The 17,713-nt window shown below is 41.6% G+C and overlaps 1 protein-coding gene across 1 annotated transcript in view; it reads left to right on the top strand.

Annotated features, from left to right (window-relative positions):
- Positions 1-593: 593 nt before the first annotated feature.
- The window catches only part of EVA1A (eva-1 homolog A, regulator of programmed cell death), a gene marked incomplete at its 5' end in the record, with an annotated part of 72,114 nt that continues 54,994 nt past the window's right edge, over positions 594-17,713 (top strand). The window contains one exon of the mRNA XM_081590472.1: positions 594-654. Within this exon, the coding sequence (XP_081446598.1) occupies positions 594-654 (61 nt within the window). The remainder of the gene's footprint in view (positions 655-17,713) is intronic.

Raw genomic sequence — 17,713 nt, 5'->3', positions numbered from 1 at the left:
GGGATAGGTTACCCACTCCAGGATTCTGGCCTGGAGAGTTCCATGGACTGTTCATGGGGTCGCAAAGAGTCGGACACGACTGAGCAACCTTCACTTTCTTTTTCTTTCCTTCCAGCAGGGGAAAAGGGAAGAGCTCTAGGGCAGGGTAGGCACAGCCCACCGAGACCCTTTCAGGGCCCTGGGGACTGTTAGAAGTGCGCGGAGTAGGCAGGAGTTTCGGCGCTTGAACTAACTTGCTGCGGAGGGAGGCGCCGCGAGCCGCAGCCATTCAGGTTTCAGGTCTTTCCAGCGCCCTTACGGGTAGCTGGTTTGGGGAAGGGGTGGGGAAGGGGTGGGGAAGGGAGGGCAGGTCCAGAGCAAAGTGGGTGGAGTGGAGGGGGCAGACTGAAGGAAATGAGACAACCTTTTCCTCCCACCGAATCGTGTTCCTCCCGCGTCTGCTGGGGTTACCACCGCCGCTCGTGAGCGCCCAGGCCGGGACCCCGTGCCCACAGGTCTCCGCTGGGGTTTCTTTCCGAATCGCCAGTGCCAGCCCAAACCTTGGCCACGGCTTTGTTGCGTCCTTCTCTTAGTGATCGGCTCCTGGTCCCCCGGCTCCGCCCCCAGCACCCGGAGCCAGGACCCCGGAAGTGCGCGTTGGCGGCTCCGACGAAGGTAAGCGTTGCGGTTGACCTCGCTCAGGGTGTAGGGGCGCCTGGCATCCCCAGCGGGCTGTGGCCTGCCCTGAGCACCTCTGCTTCGGAAACACGTAGAGCGCTTCTGACCTGAGGAGGCTGCTTTATTCCTGACCCCCTGCCCAGGTGTTGTAGCCTGGGTACCCCCAAGGAACTTTGCTTACCGGCGCTTGTTTTCTCTCTTTTCTCACTTTCCTGTTGCTTCCTACCCCGCATCCCTACTTCTTTTTCTGGATCCAAGAACTCTGTTCCTTGCCTATGCAGCCTGGCTTCGGAGAGCGAGTCCTTCCCTAATCTCTGCGCCTCTCTCCTCCTCCGCCTCCGGGACCAGTGGCTTAGTTCCCAGCCGGCGACAGTGACTGGCTTTGACCTCGGACCTGCCAGGTGCAGCCCTGTCCGAAATTTCCTTGGCTCTAGTTGATCTTATTTTGTTGTTCAGTGGCTCAGTCGTGTCCGACTCTTTGCGACCCCGCAGACTGCAGCACGCCAGGCTTCCCTGTCCCTGACCTTCACCATCTCCCAGAGCTTGCTCAAACTCATGTCCACTGAGTCAGTGATGCCATCCAACCATCTCATCCTCTGTTGTCCCCTTCTCTTCCTGCCTTCTATCTTTCCCAGCATCAGGGTCTTTTCCAATGAGTTGGCTCTTCCCGTTAGGTGGCCAAAGTATTGGAGCTTCAGCCTCAGTTCTTCCAATGAATATTCTGGGTTGATTTCCTTTAGGATTTGCTGGCTTGATCTCCTTGCAGTCCGAAAGACTCTCAAGAGTCTTCTCCAACACCACAGTTCAAAAGCATCATTTCTTCCGTGCTCAGCGTTCTTTATGGTCTAACTCTCACATTCATACATGACTACTGGAAAAACCATAGCTTTGTTTTATGAATGTTTTTTTTATTTTTTATTTTAGTTGGGGGCTAATTACTTTACAATATTGTAATAGTTTTTGCCATACATTGACATGAATCAGCCATGGGTTTACATGTGTTTTATGAATGTTTTAAGCCAGCTTTTTCACTCTCCTCTGTCACCCTCATCAAGAGGCTCCTTAGTTCCTCTTCGCTTTCTGCCATAAGAGTGATGTCATCTGCATATCTGACATTTACCAGACTCCTTTCCAGGAATTCAGCCTGCTGCATGCTTTTGGTGGCCCCCAGGGCCCCTGAAATCAAAGCGGATAGGGGATGAAAAGGTAGTTGGTGGTCCCTAAATCCTTAGGGGGAATGCTCTGCTCTTGGAGAAGAGTGTAGTCAGCTTCTTGCAGTTCTGACCGGGTTTCCCAAGGATTAGGGTGTGGGGGTGGGGATGAGCACTTTAATATGGGATTCGAGGGTGGAGGGTGGAGGTAAGGAGGCTGATTTGGAAGGAGAGGGGAGGAAACCATTTTGTGTTAGCTTGCCATTTTGCTCTTATTAACTACCTGAGTTCTCACATCAAGCCTCTGATTAGGGACTCCTATCCCTATTTTACAAAGGGGCAAAGTGAGATGCACAGAGGGTGAGTAATGCTGCCAAGCCTGTGCAGATGGGAAGGGATCCAGCCAGGATTTGGAAATCAGCTGGTTTGTACCAAGCATCCCCACATCTTGCCCTACAAAGAGTTCCTCTATCTAGTTTGGGCAGAACACCAACACCTATCCCTGGGTCATACTACATGGGACCAGACTTTATACTTTTTGAGCAAATACATCTTGATTCTATTCAAATCCAAATGATTTATTTAGTACCTACTATCTTCACAATTCAGTGGAAAGCACTGAAGTTTCAGCTTGAAACCTCACTCTTGTATCTTCTGCCCGTCCTCCAGTATGTCATCAAATATGTAATTCTTCCCCAGAAGGATGGCTTGAGTCTCTCTCCCCAAAAGACTGTTGGACTTGTTGGCTAACCTAAACCTTAGAGTGGGACCACTAGCGTTTAAATCCTACATGAGGCCTTTCTGTAGTTTTCTGTGTCTAAAGTAGGGATGGGAGGATTTGAAGCAGAGGCTGTCAACTAGAGTTTTGGTTTTGCCTCCCAAATGGTATCTGGCAATGTCTGGAAACATTTTTGGCTCTTAACATGGAAGTGTTAGTGTCCTCCCACCCTCAGATGACAGAAGAGATGAGAATCTGCATGTGTTTTACGAGCACCGAGGTAGATCCTGTGCATATTAAAATTTGAGAATCACTGTCCCATAGAATAAAATCTAACCTCAGTCATTGGCCTACATGCCTGTTCACGTTGGCTTGTTTACCTTCCCAAATTCATCTCATGACGCTTCCTGTATGCACTTTCTATTCCACCCAACTTCCTATTCTTTTGGTATTCTAGGTCTTGACTTTTTGGAACGCCCATCTTTCTCCATGGCTGGCAAATTCCTCATTATTCTTTGAGACCAGATCTCAAGTCTCATGCTGGGTGAAGCATAATTCAGCCCCTACAGGTGGTTTGGTTTTATCCCTCCCTGCTACCCCATCCCAAGCCATCCTCTCCTATTTTTTTCTTTTAATATATCTCTCTTATAGTGTTTACTGTGCTTTATAGGGATCTCTTGTTCATCCCCTGACTGGTCTCTACCTGGAACCTAGCACAGTGCTGTCCTCATGCTGGTGGTTAAACTTGCAAGCTTTGGAATCAGGCTGCCTGCATTCAAATTCTAGTTCTGCCACTTTGTGACCTTGAGACATTGACTCAGTCTCTCAAAACCTTATTAATAAAATAAGAAGAAATAGTCTGCCTTCTCTGCAGACAAGTGTTATTAACTAGTGAGATAATAATTGTTCATATTAGCACTGAGTGCCAGGACAAGGTTCAATTTTAGCATTTTATATTTTTACTAATTTAATTTTTATGAGGACCCTATTGAGTTAGTACTAGTATTACCCTATTTTCCAGGCAAACAAATGGTGTCCTGGGAAGCTAAGCAGTTTGCCCAAAGTCATACAGCTAATGTAGGCCAGGATTCACCAGACATCTGGACTGTAAAACAGATTCTGGTAAAGGGCTCAAACCACATATAGTAAGTGCTATATAAACATGAGCTGGATTTGTTGTGTACATTGATAAGAGCCAAAGTCTATTGGGTTTTTCAACTGCACCACCTTGTGATCTAAGACTGTGCCTTTCTTTTTACAGTTCCTGTTCCTTTCCTCTCCATCTTGCCCCTAACCCAGTCTCAGAGGGACAAGACATTGGGGTCAGTCTCCTGTCACAGTTCTAGGTCAGCACCAATGAACTTGATGCTAAATGGAGCCTTTTGTGAACCAGGTCAGGGTCAGAACAGCATTCACTCTTTGAGGACGAGCCCATGGAATCAGCACACTTGCTGGGGGTGGGAGGTGCCGAATATAATCGATCTGATTTTGGTGTTGGCCATCTAGTGATGTCTGTGTGTAGAGTCTTTTCTTGTGTTGTTGGGAGAGGGTGTTTGCTATGACCAGTGCATTCTCTTGGCATAACATTATTAGCCTTTGCCCTGCTTCATTCTGTACTCCAAGGCCAAATTTGCCTGTTACTCCAGGTGTTTTTTGACTTCCTACTTTTGCATTCCTGTCGCCCATAATGAAAAGAACATCTTTTTTGGGTGTTAGTTCTAGAAGATCTTGTAGGTCTTCATAGAACTGTTCAATTTCAGCTTCTTCAGCGTTACTGGTTGGGGCATAGACTTGGATTACCGTGATATTGAATGGGTTGCCTTGGAAATGAACAGAGCTCATTCTGTCGTTTTTGAAATTGCATCCAAGTACTGCATTTTGGACTCTTTTGTTGACTGTGATGGCTACTCCATTTCTTCTAAGGGATTCTTGCCCACAATAGTAGATATAATGGTCATCTGAGTTAAATTCACCCATTCCAATCCATTTTAGTTTGCGGATTCCTAAAATATTGACGTTCACTCTTGCCATCTCCTGTTTGACCACTTCCAATTTGCCTTGATTCATGGACCTAACATTCCAGGTTCCTATGCAACATTGCTCTTTACAGCATCGCACCTTACTTCTATCACCAGTCACATCCACAACTGGGTGTTTTTTTTGCTTTGGTTCTGTCTCTTCTTTCTTTCTGGAGTTATTTCTCCACTGATCTCCAGTAGCGTATTGGGCACCTACCAACCTGGGGAGTTCATCTTTCAGTGTCCTATCTTTTTGCCTTTTCATACTATTCATGGGTTTCTTAAGGCAAGAATACTGAAGTGGCTCTCCATTCCCTTCTCCAGTGGACCACATTTTGTCAGAACTCTCCACCAAGACCTGTCCATCTTGGGTGTCCCTACATGGCATGGCTTAGTTTCATTGAGTTAGACAAGGCTGTGGTCCATGTGATTAGATTGGTTAGCTTTCTGTGATTGTGTCTCCATTACTTGTCTGTAAATATGTTCTTCAGTACTATTTTTCTAGATTCTGTATATGTGTATATTCACAATCAGTAGCCAGACAAAAGATAATTATAATTGCAAACCGCAATGGAAACATGATTAACTTAACAATATTAAATAATTACATACAATTTGAGGGGTCAAGCAGAATGATGTGGGAAGTGGATGTACATACATGCATATGTTTTCATCTGCCCATCCAGTCTTTGTCTTTTGATTGGTGCATTTAATCCATTTACATTTAAGATAGTTATCAATATGTGATCCTATTACCATTTTCTTAATTGTTTTGGGTTTATTTTCTGTAGGTCTTTTCCTTCTCTCGTGTTTCCTGCCTAGAGAAGTTTCTTCAGCATTTGTTGTAAAGCTGGTTTGGTGGTGCTGAATTTGCTTAACTTTTGCTTGTCTGAAAAGCTTTTGATTTCTCCATCAAATCTGAATGAGAGTCTTGGGTAGAGTATTCTTGGTTGTAGGTTCTTACCTTTCATTACTTTAAATATATCATGCCATTCTCTTCTGGCTTGTGGAGTTTCTGTTGAGAAATCAGCTGATAAATCTGATGGGAGTCCCTAGTATGTCATTTGTCATTTTTCCCTTGTTGCTTTCAATATTTTATCTTTGTCTTTAATTTTTGTCCGTTTGATTAATGTGAGTCTCAGTATGTTCCTCCTATGGTTTATTCTGCCTGGGACTCTGTGCATCCTGGACTTTGTTGACTATTTCCTTTCCCATGGTAGGGAATTTTTCAACTATTATATCTTCAAATGTTTTCGCAGGTCCTTTCTCTCTCTCTTCTCTTTCAGGGACCCCTATAGTGCAAATATTGGTGCACTTAATTTTGTCCCAGAGGTCTCTTAGGCTGTCTTCATTTCTTTTCATTCTTTTTTTCTATATTCTGTTCTGTGGCAGTGATTTGCACCATTCTATCCTCCAGGTCACTTATCTGTTCTTCTGCATCAGTTATTCTACTATTGATTCCTTATAGTGTATTGTTCATCTCTGTTTGTTCTTTAGTTTTCCTAGGTGTTTGGTAAATATTTCTTGCATCTTCTCAATCCTTGCCTCCATTCTTTTTTCCAAGATCCTGGATCAATATCACTATCATTATTCTGAATTCTTTTCCTGGAATGTTGCCTGTTTCCAATTCATTTAGTTGTTTTTCTGGGATTTTATCTTGTCCCTTTATCTGGGACATAACTTTCTCCTTTTTCATTTGATTAACTTTCTGTAATATGGTTTTTGTTTTAGCTACTGTGAGACTGTGTTTCTTCTTGCTTCTTCTGTCTGCTCTCTGATGGAGGAGGCTAAGAGGCTTGTGTAAGCTTCCTGATGGGAGGAACTGGCAATGGGAAAAACTGAGTCTTGCTCTGGTGGGCAGGGCCTTGTTCAGTAAAGTTTTAGTCCGATTATGGGTAGGGTGTACTCTCTCCCTGGTAGTTTTTTGGCCTGAGGCAACCTAGCCCTGGGGTCTATGATAGGGTTAATGATGACCTCCAAAAGGGTTTATGTCAAAGGGGACCTTCAAGGCTTGCTGTTGCCATGCCCCTGTTCTGGTGGTGAGCCCCTGCCAACCCACACCTCCACAAGAGGCCCTCCAACACTAGCTTTGGTTCAGCAGTCTGTGGAGGTCACTGCTCTTTTCCTCTCGGTCTTGATGTGTGCAAGATTTTGTTTGTACCCTCCAAGACTGGAGTCTCTGTTTCCCCTAGTCCCGTGACAAGTAAAAGTGAAAGTCACTCAGTTGTGTCCAACTCTTTGCAACCCCATGGGCTATACAGTCCATGGAATTCTCCAGGCCAGAATACTGGAGTGGGTAGCCTTTCCCTTCTCCAGGGGATCTTCCTGACTCAGGAATTGAACCAGAGTCTCCTGCATTGCAGGTGGATTCTTTTTTCTTTTTTTTTTAATAAATGTATTTATTTTAGTTGGGGGCTAATTACTTTACAATATTGTAGTGGTTTTTGCCATACATTGACATGAATCAGCCATGGGTTTACATGTGTTCCCCATCCTGAACCCCCCTCCCACCTCCCTCCCCATCCCATGAGGGATCATCCCATTGCCCCAGCCCTGAGCATTTGTCTCATGCATCAACTAGCATGCTAGTCTTCAAGGTCAGATTTCCTCGGGATTCCTAGTCCCTTTGTTGGATCCCCAGGCTGGGAAGCCTAACATGGGGTTTAGAACCTTCACAACAGTGGGAAAATTTCTTTGGTATTATTGTTCTCCAGTTTGTGGGCCACCCACCAGGCAGGTTTTGGATTTGATTTTATCATGATTGTGCCCCTCCTATTGTCATGCTGCAGCTTCTTCTTTCTCTTTGGATGTGGGGTACATTTTTTTAGTGGGTTCCAGCCTCCTCCTGTTGATGGTTTTTCGACAGGTAGTTGCAGTTTTGTTGCTCTCACAGGAGGAGATGAGTACACATCCTTCTATTCCACCAGCTTGAACAGGAAGGCTTAATTTCTAATTTTTTTGAAATAAAAAAAAAATTCTTTTTTTCTTGATGAATCTGGCTAATGGTTTGTCAATTTTGTTTATCTTCTCAAAGAACCAGCTTTTAGTTTTATTGATTGTTGCTATTGTCCTTTCATTTCTTTTTCATTTATTTCTGCTCTGATTTTATGAGTATTTCCTTGTGCTAACCCTGGAGTTTTTTGTTTCATTTTTTTCTGGTTGCTATAGATGTAAGGTTAGGTTGATTATTTGATGGTTTCCTTGTTTCTTATTTTTTCTCTTTTTAAAAAAGTTTCTTTTTAATTGGAAGAAAACTGCTTTACAATATTTTGCTGGTTTCTCCCATGTATCAACATGAATCAGCCATAGGTGTACATGTATCCCCTCCCTCCTGAACCTCCCTCCCACCTCACTCCATCTCTCTGCATTGTCATAGAGCACCAAGTTTGAGTTCCTTGAGTCATGCAGGAAATTCCCAGAACAAAGCTAGTGGAGGTGATGAAATCCCAGCTGAGCTATTTCAAATTCTAAAAGATGATGCTGTGAAAGTGCTGCACTCAATATGCCAGAAAATTTGGAAAACTCAGCAATGGCCACAATACTGGAAAAGTCAGTTTTCATTCCAATACCAAAGAAAAGCAGTGCGAAAGAATGTTGTAATGTAACTACCTTACAATTGCTCTCATTTCACCTGCTAGCAAAATTATATTCAAAATCTTTCAAACTAGGCTTCAGCAGTGCCTGAATCAAGATCTCCAAATGCACAAGCTGGATTTAGAAAAGCAGAGGAACCAGAGATCAAATTGCTAACATCTGCTGGATCATAGAAAAAGCAAGGAATTCCAAAAAAAATCTACTTCTCCTTCATTGACTACGAGAATGCTTTTGACTATGTGGATCACAACAAACTCTGGAAAATTCTTAAAGAGATGGGAATGCCAGACCACCTTAGCTGTTTCCTGAGAACCTTGTATGCAGGTCAAGAAGCAACTGTTAGAACCGGACATGTAACAATGGAGTGGTTCTAAATTGGGAAAGGAGTATGTCAAGGCTGTAGATTGTCACTCTGTTTATTTAACTTATGTACAGAGTACACCATGCGAAATGCTGGTCTGAATGAATCACAAGCTGTCATCAAGATTGCCAGGAGAAATACAAACAGCCTCAGATATGAAGATGATACCACTCTAATGTCAGAAACCCAAGGGGAACTAAAGAGCCTCTTGATGAGGGTGAAAGAGGAGAGTGAAAAAGGTGGCTTAAAACTCAACATTCAAAAAACCAAGATCATGACATATGGCCCCATCACTTCCTGGCAAATAGATGGGAAACAAGTGGAAACAGTGACCTATTTTATTTTCTTGGGCTCCAAAATCACTGTAAACAGTGACTGCAGCCACGAAATTAAAAGACGCTCGCTTCTTGGAAGAAAAGCTATGACAAACATAGACAACGTATTAAAAAGCAGAGACATCACAGTAAACAGAGGTCCATATAGTTAAAGCTATGGTTTTCCCCATAGTCATGTACAGATGTGAGAGTTGGACTATAAAGTAGGCTGAGTGTCTAAGAATTGATGCTTTTGAACTGTGGTGCTGGAGAGAACTCTTGAGAGTCCCTTGGACAGCAAAGAGATCAAACCAGATCAAACCAATGGAAATCAACCCTGAATATTCATTGGAAGGGATGATGCTGAATAGGGATGATGCATGATGCTTGACCACCTGATGCAAAGATCTGACTCATTGCAGGGTACCCTGATATGGGGAAAGATTGAGGGCAGAAGGAGAAGGGTGGGACAGAGGATGAGATTGTTGGATGGCATCACTGACTCGATGGACATGAGTTTGAGCAAGGTCTGGGAGTTGGTGATGAACAGGGAAGCCTGGCGTGCTGCAGTTCATAGGGTTGCAAAGTGTAGCACATGACTTAAAGACTGAACAACAACCATCTATTTTACATGTGTTAATGTTTATACTTCAACGCTACTCTCGATTTGTTCCACCCTCTCCTTCCCCTACTGTGTCCACAAGTCTGTTCTTTATGTCTGCATCTCTATTGCTGCCCTACAAATAAGTTCATCAGTACCATCTTTCTGAATTACATATATATGCATTAATGTGCAATATTTATTTTTCTCTTCCTGACTTAACTCTATATAATAGGCTGTACGTTCATCCACCTGATTAGAACTGACTGAAATGCATTCCTTTTTATTGTTGAGTAATATTCCATTGTCTATATGTACCACAACTTCTTTATCCATTCATCTTAATGAATGTCCATTCATATCCATGGACATCTAGGTTGCTTCCATGTCTTCACTATTGTAAATAATGCTGCAATGAACATTGGGGTATATATGTCTTTTTCATTATGGCTTCCTCATGGTATTAACCCCACTAATGGGATTTTTGGATCATATGGTAGTTTTGTTCCTAGTTTTTAAAGGAATCTCCATACTGTTCTCCATAATTGCTGTATCAATTTACATTCCCACCAACAATGCAAGAGAATTTCATTTTATCCACACCCTTTCAAGTGTTTATTGTTTGTAAATTTTTTGATGATGGGCATTCTGACTGATGTGAGATTATACCTTACTGTTTTTTTGATTTGTAATTCTCTGATCATGTGTGATGTTGAGCATCTTTTCATGTGTTTATTAGCCATCTGTATGTCTTCTTTGGTGGAATGTCTGTATCAGTCTTCTGCTCACTTTTTGATTGAGTTGTTTGTTTTTCTGATATTGAGCAGCATCAGCTTCTTGTATTTGGGGGGAATTAATCCTTTGTCATTATTTCCTTTGCTATTATTTTCTCCCAATCTGAGGGCTGTCTTTTCACCTTGTTTACAGTTTTCTTTTGCTATGCAAAAGCTTTTAAGCTTAATTAGGTCCCACTTGTTTATTTTTATTTCTATTCTTGAAGGTAAGTCATGGATGATCTTGCTGTGATTTATTCAAGGAGTGTGCTGCTTATGTTTTCCTCTAAGAGCTTTATTGTTTCTGGCTTTTTATTCAAGTCTTTAATCTATCTTGAATTAATTTTTGTGTATGGTGTTAGGAGGTGTTCTAGTTTCATTCTTTTACATGTCCAGTTTTCCCAACACCACTTATTGAAGAGGCTTTCTTTTCTCCATTGTATATTTTTGCCACCTTTGTCAAAGATAAGGTGTGTGGGTTTATATCTGGGCTTTCTCTCTTGGTCCTTTTGTCTACATTTCTGTTTTTGTGCCAGTACTATGCTGTCTTGGTGACTGTAGCTTTGTAGTATAGTCTGAAGTCTGGAAGGTTGATTCCTCCATCTCCATTTTTCTTTCTCAAGATTACTTTAGCTATTCAGCTATTTAGCTATAGTCTTTTGTGTTTCCATACAGATTGTGAAATTTTTTTGTTCTAGGTCTGTGAAGAATACCACTGGTAGTTTGAGAGGGATCACATTGAATCTGTAGGTTACTTTGGGTAGTGTAGTCATTTTCACAATATTGATTCTTCTAATCCAAGAACATGGTATATCTCCTCATCTGTTTGTGTTGTCTTTGATTTCTTTCTTCAGTGTCTTATAGTTTTCTGCATACAGGTCTTTTGTCTCTTTCAGTTCAGTTCAGTTCAGTCGCTCAGTCATGTCCGACTCTTTGCGACCCCATGAATTGCAGCACGCCAGGCCTCTCTGTCCATCACCAACTCCCGGAGTCTACCCAAACCCATGTCCACCAAGTCGGTGATGCCATCCAACCATCTCATCCTCTGTCATCCCCTTCTCCTCTTGCCCCCAATCCTACCCAGCGTTAGGGTCTTTTCCAATGAGTCAACCCTTGGCATGAGGTGGCCAAAGTACTGGAGTTTCAGCCTCAACATCAGAACTTCCAACGAACACCCAGGATTGATCTCTTTTAGGATGGATTGATTGGATCTCCTTGCAGTCCAAGGGACTCTCAAGAGTCTTCTCCAACACCACAGTTCAAAAGCATCAATTCTTCGGCGCTCAGCTTTCTTCACCGTCCAACTCTCACATCCATACATGACCACTGGAAAAACCATAACCTTGACTAGACGGACTTTTGTTGGCAAAGTAATGTCTCTGCTTTTAAATATGCTATCTAGGTTGGCCATAACCTTCCTTCCAAGGAGTAAGCGTCTTTTAATTTCATGGCTGCAATCACCATCAGCAGTGATTTTGGAGCCCAAAAAAATAAAGTCTGACACTGTTTCCACTGTTTCCCCATCTATTTCCCATGAAGTGATGGGACCAGATGCCATGATCTTAGTTTTCTGAACGTTGAGCTTTAAGCCAACTTTTTCACTCTCCTCTTTCACCTTCATCAAGAGGCTCTTTAGTTCTTCTTCACTTTCTGCCATAAGGGTGGTGTCATCCGCATATCTGAGGTTATTGATATTTTTCCTGGCAATCTTGATTCCAGCTTGTGTTTCTTCCAGCCCAGCATTTCTCATGATGTACTCTGCATATAAGTTAAATAAGCAGGGTGACAATATATAGCCTTGACGTACTCCTTTTCCTATTTGGAACCAGTCTGTTGTTCCATGTCCAGTTCTAACTGTTGCTTCCTGACTTGCCTTTAGGTAGGTTTATTCCTAAGCATTTCATTCTTTTCGTTGCAATGGTGAATGCAATTGTTTGCTTAATTTCTCTTTCTGATTTTTCATTGCTAGTATATAGAAATGCAAAGGATTTCTGTGTATTAACTTTATATCCTGCAACTTTACTATATTCACTGATTAGCTCTAATAATTTCTGGTGGCACCTTGTGGTTTCTATGTATAGTCTCATGTCATCTGCAAAAAGTGAGAGTTTTACGTCTTCCTTTCTAATCTAGAATCCTTTTATTTCTTTTTCTTCTCTGATTGCTGTGGCTAGGGCTTCCAAAACTATGTTGACTAATAGTGGTGAGTATGGGCACCCTTGTCTTGTTCCTCATCTTAGCAGAAATGCTTTCAGTTTTTCACTGTTGAGAATAATGTTTTCTGTGGATTTGTTGTATATAGCCTTTATTATGTTGAGGTAGGTTCATTCTGTAACTACTTTCTGGAGAGGTTTTTGGTTTTTTTTTTAATCATAAATGGGTGTTGAATATTGTCAAAAACTTTCTCTGCATCTATTGAGTTGATCATATAGTTTTTATCTTCAATTTGTTAATATGATGTGTCGTAGTGATTGATTTGTATATATTGAAGAAACCTTGCATCCCTGGGAAAAACCCCACTTGATCATGGTGTATGATCCTCTTAATGTGTTGTTGGATTCTGTTTGCTGAATTTTGTTGAAGATTTTTTAATGCATCTGTATTCATCCATGATTTTGGCCTGTAATTTTCTTTTTTGTGTGTGATATTTTTGTCTGGTTTTGGTATTAGGGTGTTGGTGGCCTGATAGAATGAGTTCAGGAGCTTTCCTTTCTCTGCAATTTTCTGTAAGCATTTGAGCAGTATAGGTGTTAGTTCTTCTCTAAATTTTTGGTAGAATTCACCTGTAAAGCCATCTGGCCCTTGGCTTTTGTTGGTTGATAGATTTTTTATTGAAGTTTTGATTTCTGTGCTTGTGATTGTTTTATTCATATTTTTTAGCTTTTAGTTCAGCTTTGGAAGGTTATGCTTTTCTAAGAATTTGTCTATTTCTTTGCAGTTGTCCATTTTATTGGCGTATAGTTGCTCACAATATTTATTATAATCCATTATATTTGTGTGTTGTCTGTTGTAACTTCTTTTTCATATTTAATTTTATTGATTTGAGTCTTTTCTCTTTTTTTCTTGGTAAGTCTGGCTAATGGTTTGTCAATTTTGTTTATCTTAGTTTTGGTTTTATTTAGATTTTAGTTTTATTTATCTTTGCTATTGTCTTCCTTCATTTCTTTTTCATTTATTTCTGTTCTGATCTTTTTTTATTTTTTCTACTAACTTTTGGAATTTTTTTGTTCTTCTTTTTCTAGTTGCTTTAGGTGTAGAGTTAGGTTGCTTATTTGATGTTTCTCTTGTTTCTTGATGTAGGCTTGTATTGCTGTAACCTTCCATCCTAGCACTGGTTTTACTGCATCTCTTAGGTTTTGAGTTGTCATGTTTTCATTGTCATTTATTTCTAGGTATTTTTTAGTTCCTTTTTGATTTCTTCAATGACCTTTTTGTTATTCAGAAGTGTATTTACCATCTTCCATGTTTTTTTTTTACATTTATTCTCCCTGTTTTGATACCTAATCCTGTAGCATTGTGGTCAGAAAAAATGTTTGATACAATTTCAAGTTTTAAAAATTTATGAAGGCTTGATTTGTGACCAATGATGTGACCTATTGTGATGAATTGTCCATGTGCACTTGACAAAATAGTGAAATCTAGTCTTTTTGGATAAATGTCCTATAGATATCAATTAGATACATCTGATCCAATATGTCATTTAAAGCTTGTGCTTCCTTATTAATTTTCTGTCTGGAAGATCTGTCCATTCGTGTTAGTTGGGTGTTAAAGTCCCCACTATTATTATGCTGCTGTTGATTTCCCGTTTAATAGTTGTTAACATTTGCCCTATGTCTTGAGGCAATCCTATGTTGTGTGCATATATATTTAAAATTGTAATGTCTTCTTCACAGATTGATCCCTTGATCATTACGTAGTGTCCTTCCTTGTCTCTTGAAATGGTCTTTATTTTACTTTCACTTTTTATGATGAGTATTACTACTCTCACTTTCTTTTAATTTCTATTTGCATGGAATAATTTTTTCCAGCCCCTCACTTTCAGTCTGTATGTGTCCCTAGGTCTTAAGTGGATCTCTTGTAGATAACAACATTGGGGTCTTGTTTTTTTTATCCATTTGGTTCTCTATGTCTTTTGGTTGGAGCATTTAATCCATTTCCATTTAAGGTAATTACTGATATGTATGATCCTTTTACCATTTACTTTATTGGTGAGTGTGTTTTTATAGGTCTTTTTTTTTTTTCTTGTGTTTCCTGTCTAGAGAAATTCCTTTGGCATTTGTTGTAAAGTTGGCTTATTGGTGCTGAATTCTTTGAACTTTTACTTATCTGTAAAGTTTTTGATTTCTCCATCGAATCTGACAAAGCAAAGTCTTTGCTGAGTAGAGCAATTTTGGTTGTAGGTTTTTCTCTTTCATCACTTTAAGTATATCTTGCCACTCTCTTCTGGCCTGCGGAGTTTTTGTTGAAAGATCAACTGATAGCCTTATTGGGATTCCATTGTATGTTTTTTCTTTTCCCTTGTTGCTTTTAATATTATTTCTTTTTGTTTACTTTTGCTAGTTTGTATAATAAGTGTCTTGACATGTTTCTCCTTGGCTTTATCCTGTGTGGGACTCTCTGGGATTCCTGGACTTGGGTGGCTACTTCCTTCCCCATGTTAGGGAAGTTTTTGACTATAATCTTCTCAAATATTTTATCATACCCTTTATTTTTCTCTTCTTCTTTAGCGACACCTATAATTTGAATGTTTGTGTGCCTTATGTTTCCCCAGATGTCTCTGAAACTGTTTTCATCTTTTCTTATTCTTGTTTCTTTATTCTACTGTTTCAGTTATTTCCACCATTCTATCCTCCAGCGTGCTTATTCATTCTTTTGCCCCAGTTATTCTGTTATTGGTTCCCTCTAGTGTATTTTTTGTCTTACTGTTCATTACTGGTTGCCTGTTCTCTAATTCTTCTAGGGCCTTGTTACACATTTCTTGTATCTTTTCAATCCATGCCTCCATTCTATTAATCTGTGCCTCCATTTTTATTTCCATGATTTTAGATTATCTTTACTATCATTTCTTTGAATTCTTTTTCAGGTAGACTGCTTATTTCCTCTTCATTTGTTTGGTCTTGTAGGTTTTTACCATGTTCCTTCATCTGCTGCGCATTTTTTGTGCCTTTCCATTGTGTTTAATTTACTGTGCTTGGGATTTCCTTTCTACAGGATGCTAGGTTATAGTTCCTCTCATTTATGGAGTCTGCCTGCCATGGGTGGGGCTGGACCAGTGCCTCATGATGGTTTCCTGGTTGGGAGGACTGGTGCTTTTGTTCTGGTGGACGGAACTGGATCTTGTCTCTCTGAATGGCAGTTCTGTATTATCCAGTGATGTGTTTAGGGGTGTCTGTGGGCTTAGTATAGCCATACCAGCCTGCCTGCTAGTGGGCAGTGTTGGTGTTCTTGTTTTGCTGATGTTTTGGCCTGAGTCTTCCACACTGGAGCTTGCTGGCCTTTAGGTGGTGCCTGGTCTTAGTGTTGAGATGGAGGGCTTTTGGAGAACTCTCACCAGTTGATGGTCCATGGGCTCGGGAGTTCTCTGGTCCAGAGTCCTGGACTCAGGTCTCCTACTTCAGAAGTTGAGGCCCAGCAAGTCAAACAAACATACAAACAAAAAATGGATGGACAGATAAAATCTGAAGACAAATGGTAATAGCAATACTCAACAGACAAGAACACCCGAAGAAGCACACACGCTCATAAAGGGAAGAGATAAAAGAAAAGAACAAAAAAAGAAAAACAAGAACCAAAAGGGAAGAGAGCAGTGAAGCCAATTAAAAAACTCATAATTAAAGCAAATATAAAAAGTAGCAAAAATACAAAATCGAAAACATAGGAAAAAATCCTATATATCTACAGAGTACTGTAAAAATAGGAAAAATGAACAAGAAAAAAGATATATATATATATAGCGAGAGAGAGAGAGGAGGAGGAGTAAGAATATCCTCCTGTTTACTATGTTGTCCTCAACACACAGTGAGTACCAGCCAATCTGCCTCCTCAGGAAGTCCTCCAATATTTCTAGGAAGGTGTCTGGACCTTCTGTGGGCATTCTGGGGTCAGCTCAGACCCAGATCTGTCCTTCTCCAGCTTGTACTTGCTTCCAAAGTCCACAGTTGCCCCCAAAGCAGTCTCAAACCTATTGTGGGGATTTAACCTGGTGTCTGCAGCCATGAAATTAAAAGACGCTTGCTCCTTGGAAGAAAAGCTATGACAAATCTAGACGGCATATTAAAAGCAGAGACATTGGTTTACTGACAAAGGTCCATATAGTCAAAGCTAAGGTTTTTCCAGTAGTCATGTATGGATGTGAGAGTTGGACCATAAAGAAGGCTGAAGAATTGATGCTTTTGAGCTGTGGTGTTGGAGATGACTCTTGAGAGTTCCTTGGACTGCAAGGAGATCCAACCAGTCCCTCCTAAAGGAAATCAGTTCTGAATATTCATTGGAAGGACTGAGGCTGAACCTGAAGCTCTAGTACTTCGGCTATCTGATGCAAAGTGTTCCTCTTAGAAAAGAACCTGATGCTGGGAAAGATTGAAGGCAGGAAGAGAAGGGGACAACAGAGGACGAGATGATTGGATGGCGTAACAAACTCAATGAACATGAGTTTGAGCAAGCTCCAGGAAATGGTGAAAGACAGGGAAGCCTGGCATGCAGCAGTCCATGGGGTCACAAAGAGTTGAACACAACTGAGCGACTGAACAACAACAACATGTTGCACCTGCAGCTGCAGTAACACATTTCCTTCCTCTTCTCAGGTCACACAGCCCCTAGTGCTCAGCTTTGGTTTTGGCCCTGCCTCTGCTTGTAGGTCTCCCTCTGGTGTCTGTTCCACCCAGACAGGAGGGGGCAAAAGTATTGGCTTATTAGAGCTCACTTGCTCAGTCGGGCTAAGGAGAGGGAGGGGTATAGCAGATACAGTTGGGGTGTGTGAGGCGTGCCTGCTGCAGCTGAGGCCTGAGGGAAGTTGCTGTAGTCTGAGGTGGTTCGTGTGCTCTCCTAAAGGACTTGGCCCTGGATTGTGTGTCCCTCGGCAGAGCCAAGCTGCATAGGCTCCCCAGAAAGGTGTGGGTAGTGACCTGTGCCTGTTCACAGCTTGGTGGCAGCTGCTACCTCTGGGGTCAGGACAGCAGTGGTGTTTTGTCCCTGGCCTTTGGCACTCGTGCAAGCTTTGGTGGTGGCCATTTGGCCTGTTTCCACCTTTGGGATTGAAAACTACAGTCCCTTCTAGTCCTGCTTCTGGCACTCGTGCCAGCTTTGGTGGTGCTGGCCAGCGTATCTACCTCTGGGGTCACAGTCCACAGCTGCATCTTGTCCCACCTATGGCACTAGTGAAGGCAGAGTCCTGTGGTCTGTGAGTGTGTGGAGTTAGAGGGTTCCCACAGCAGTGATCTTTTGTGTCTCTGGCAGGCCCAGGCTTTTCCCTGGACTCCCTCAGCTTTGTCATACTAGCTCCCTCAGAGTATCTTCACAGCAGTCAA

Source organism: Giraffa tippelskirchi, chromosome 4 (assembly GCF_054371585.1).
Source record: "Giraffa tippelskirchi isolate mGirTip1 chromosome 4, T2T-mGirTip1v1.2.pri, whole genome shotgun sequence".
NCBI lineage: Eukaryota > Metazoa > Chordata > Mammalia > Artiodactyla > Giraffidae > Giraffa > Giraffa tippelskirchi.
Note: the sequence above shows the minus strand (reverse complement) of the source record. Positions and strands in the feature narration are given on the sequence as shown.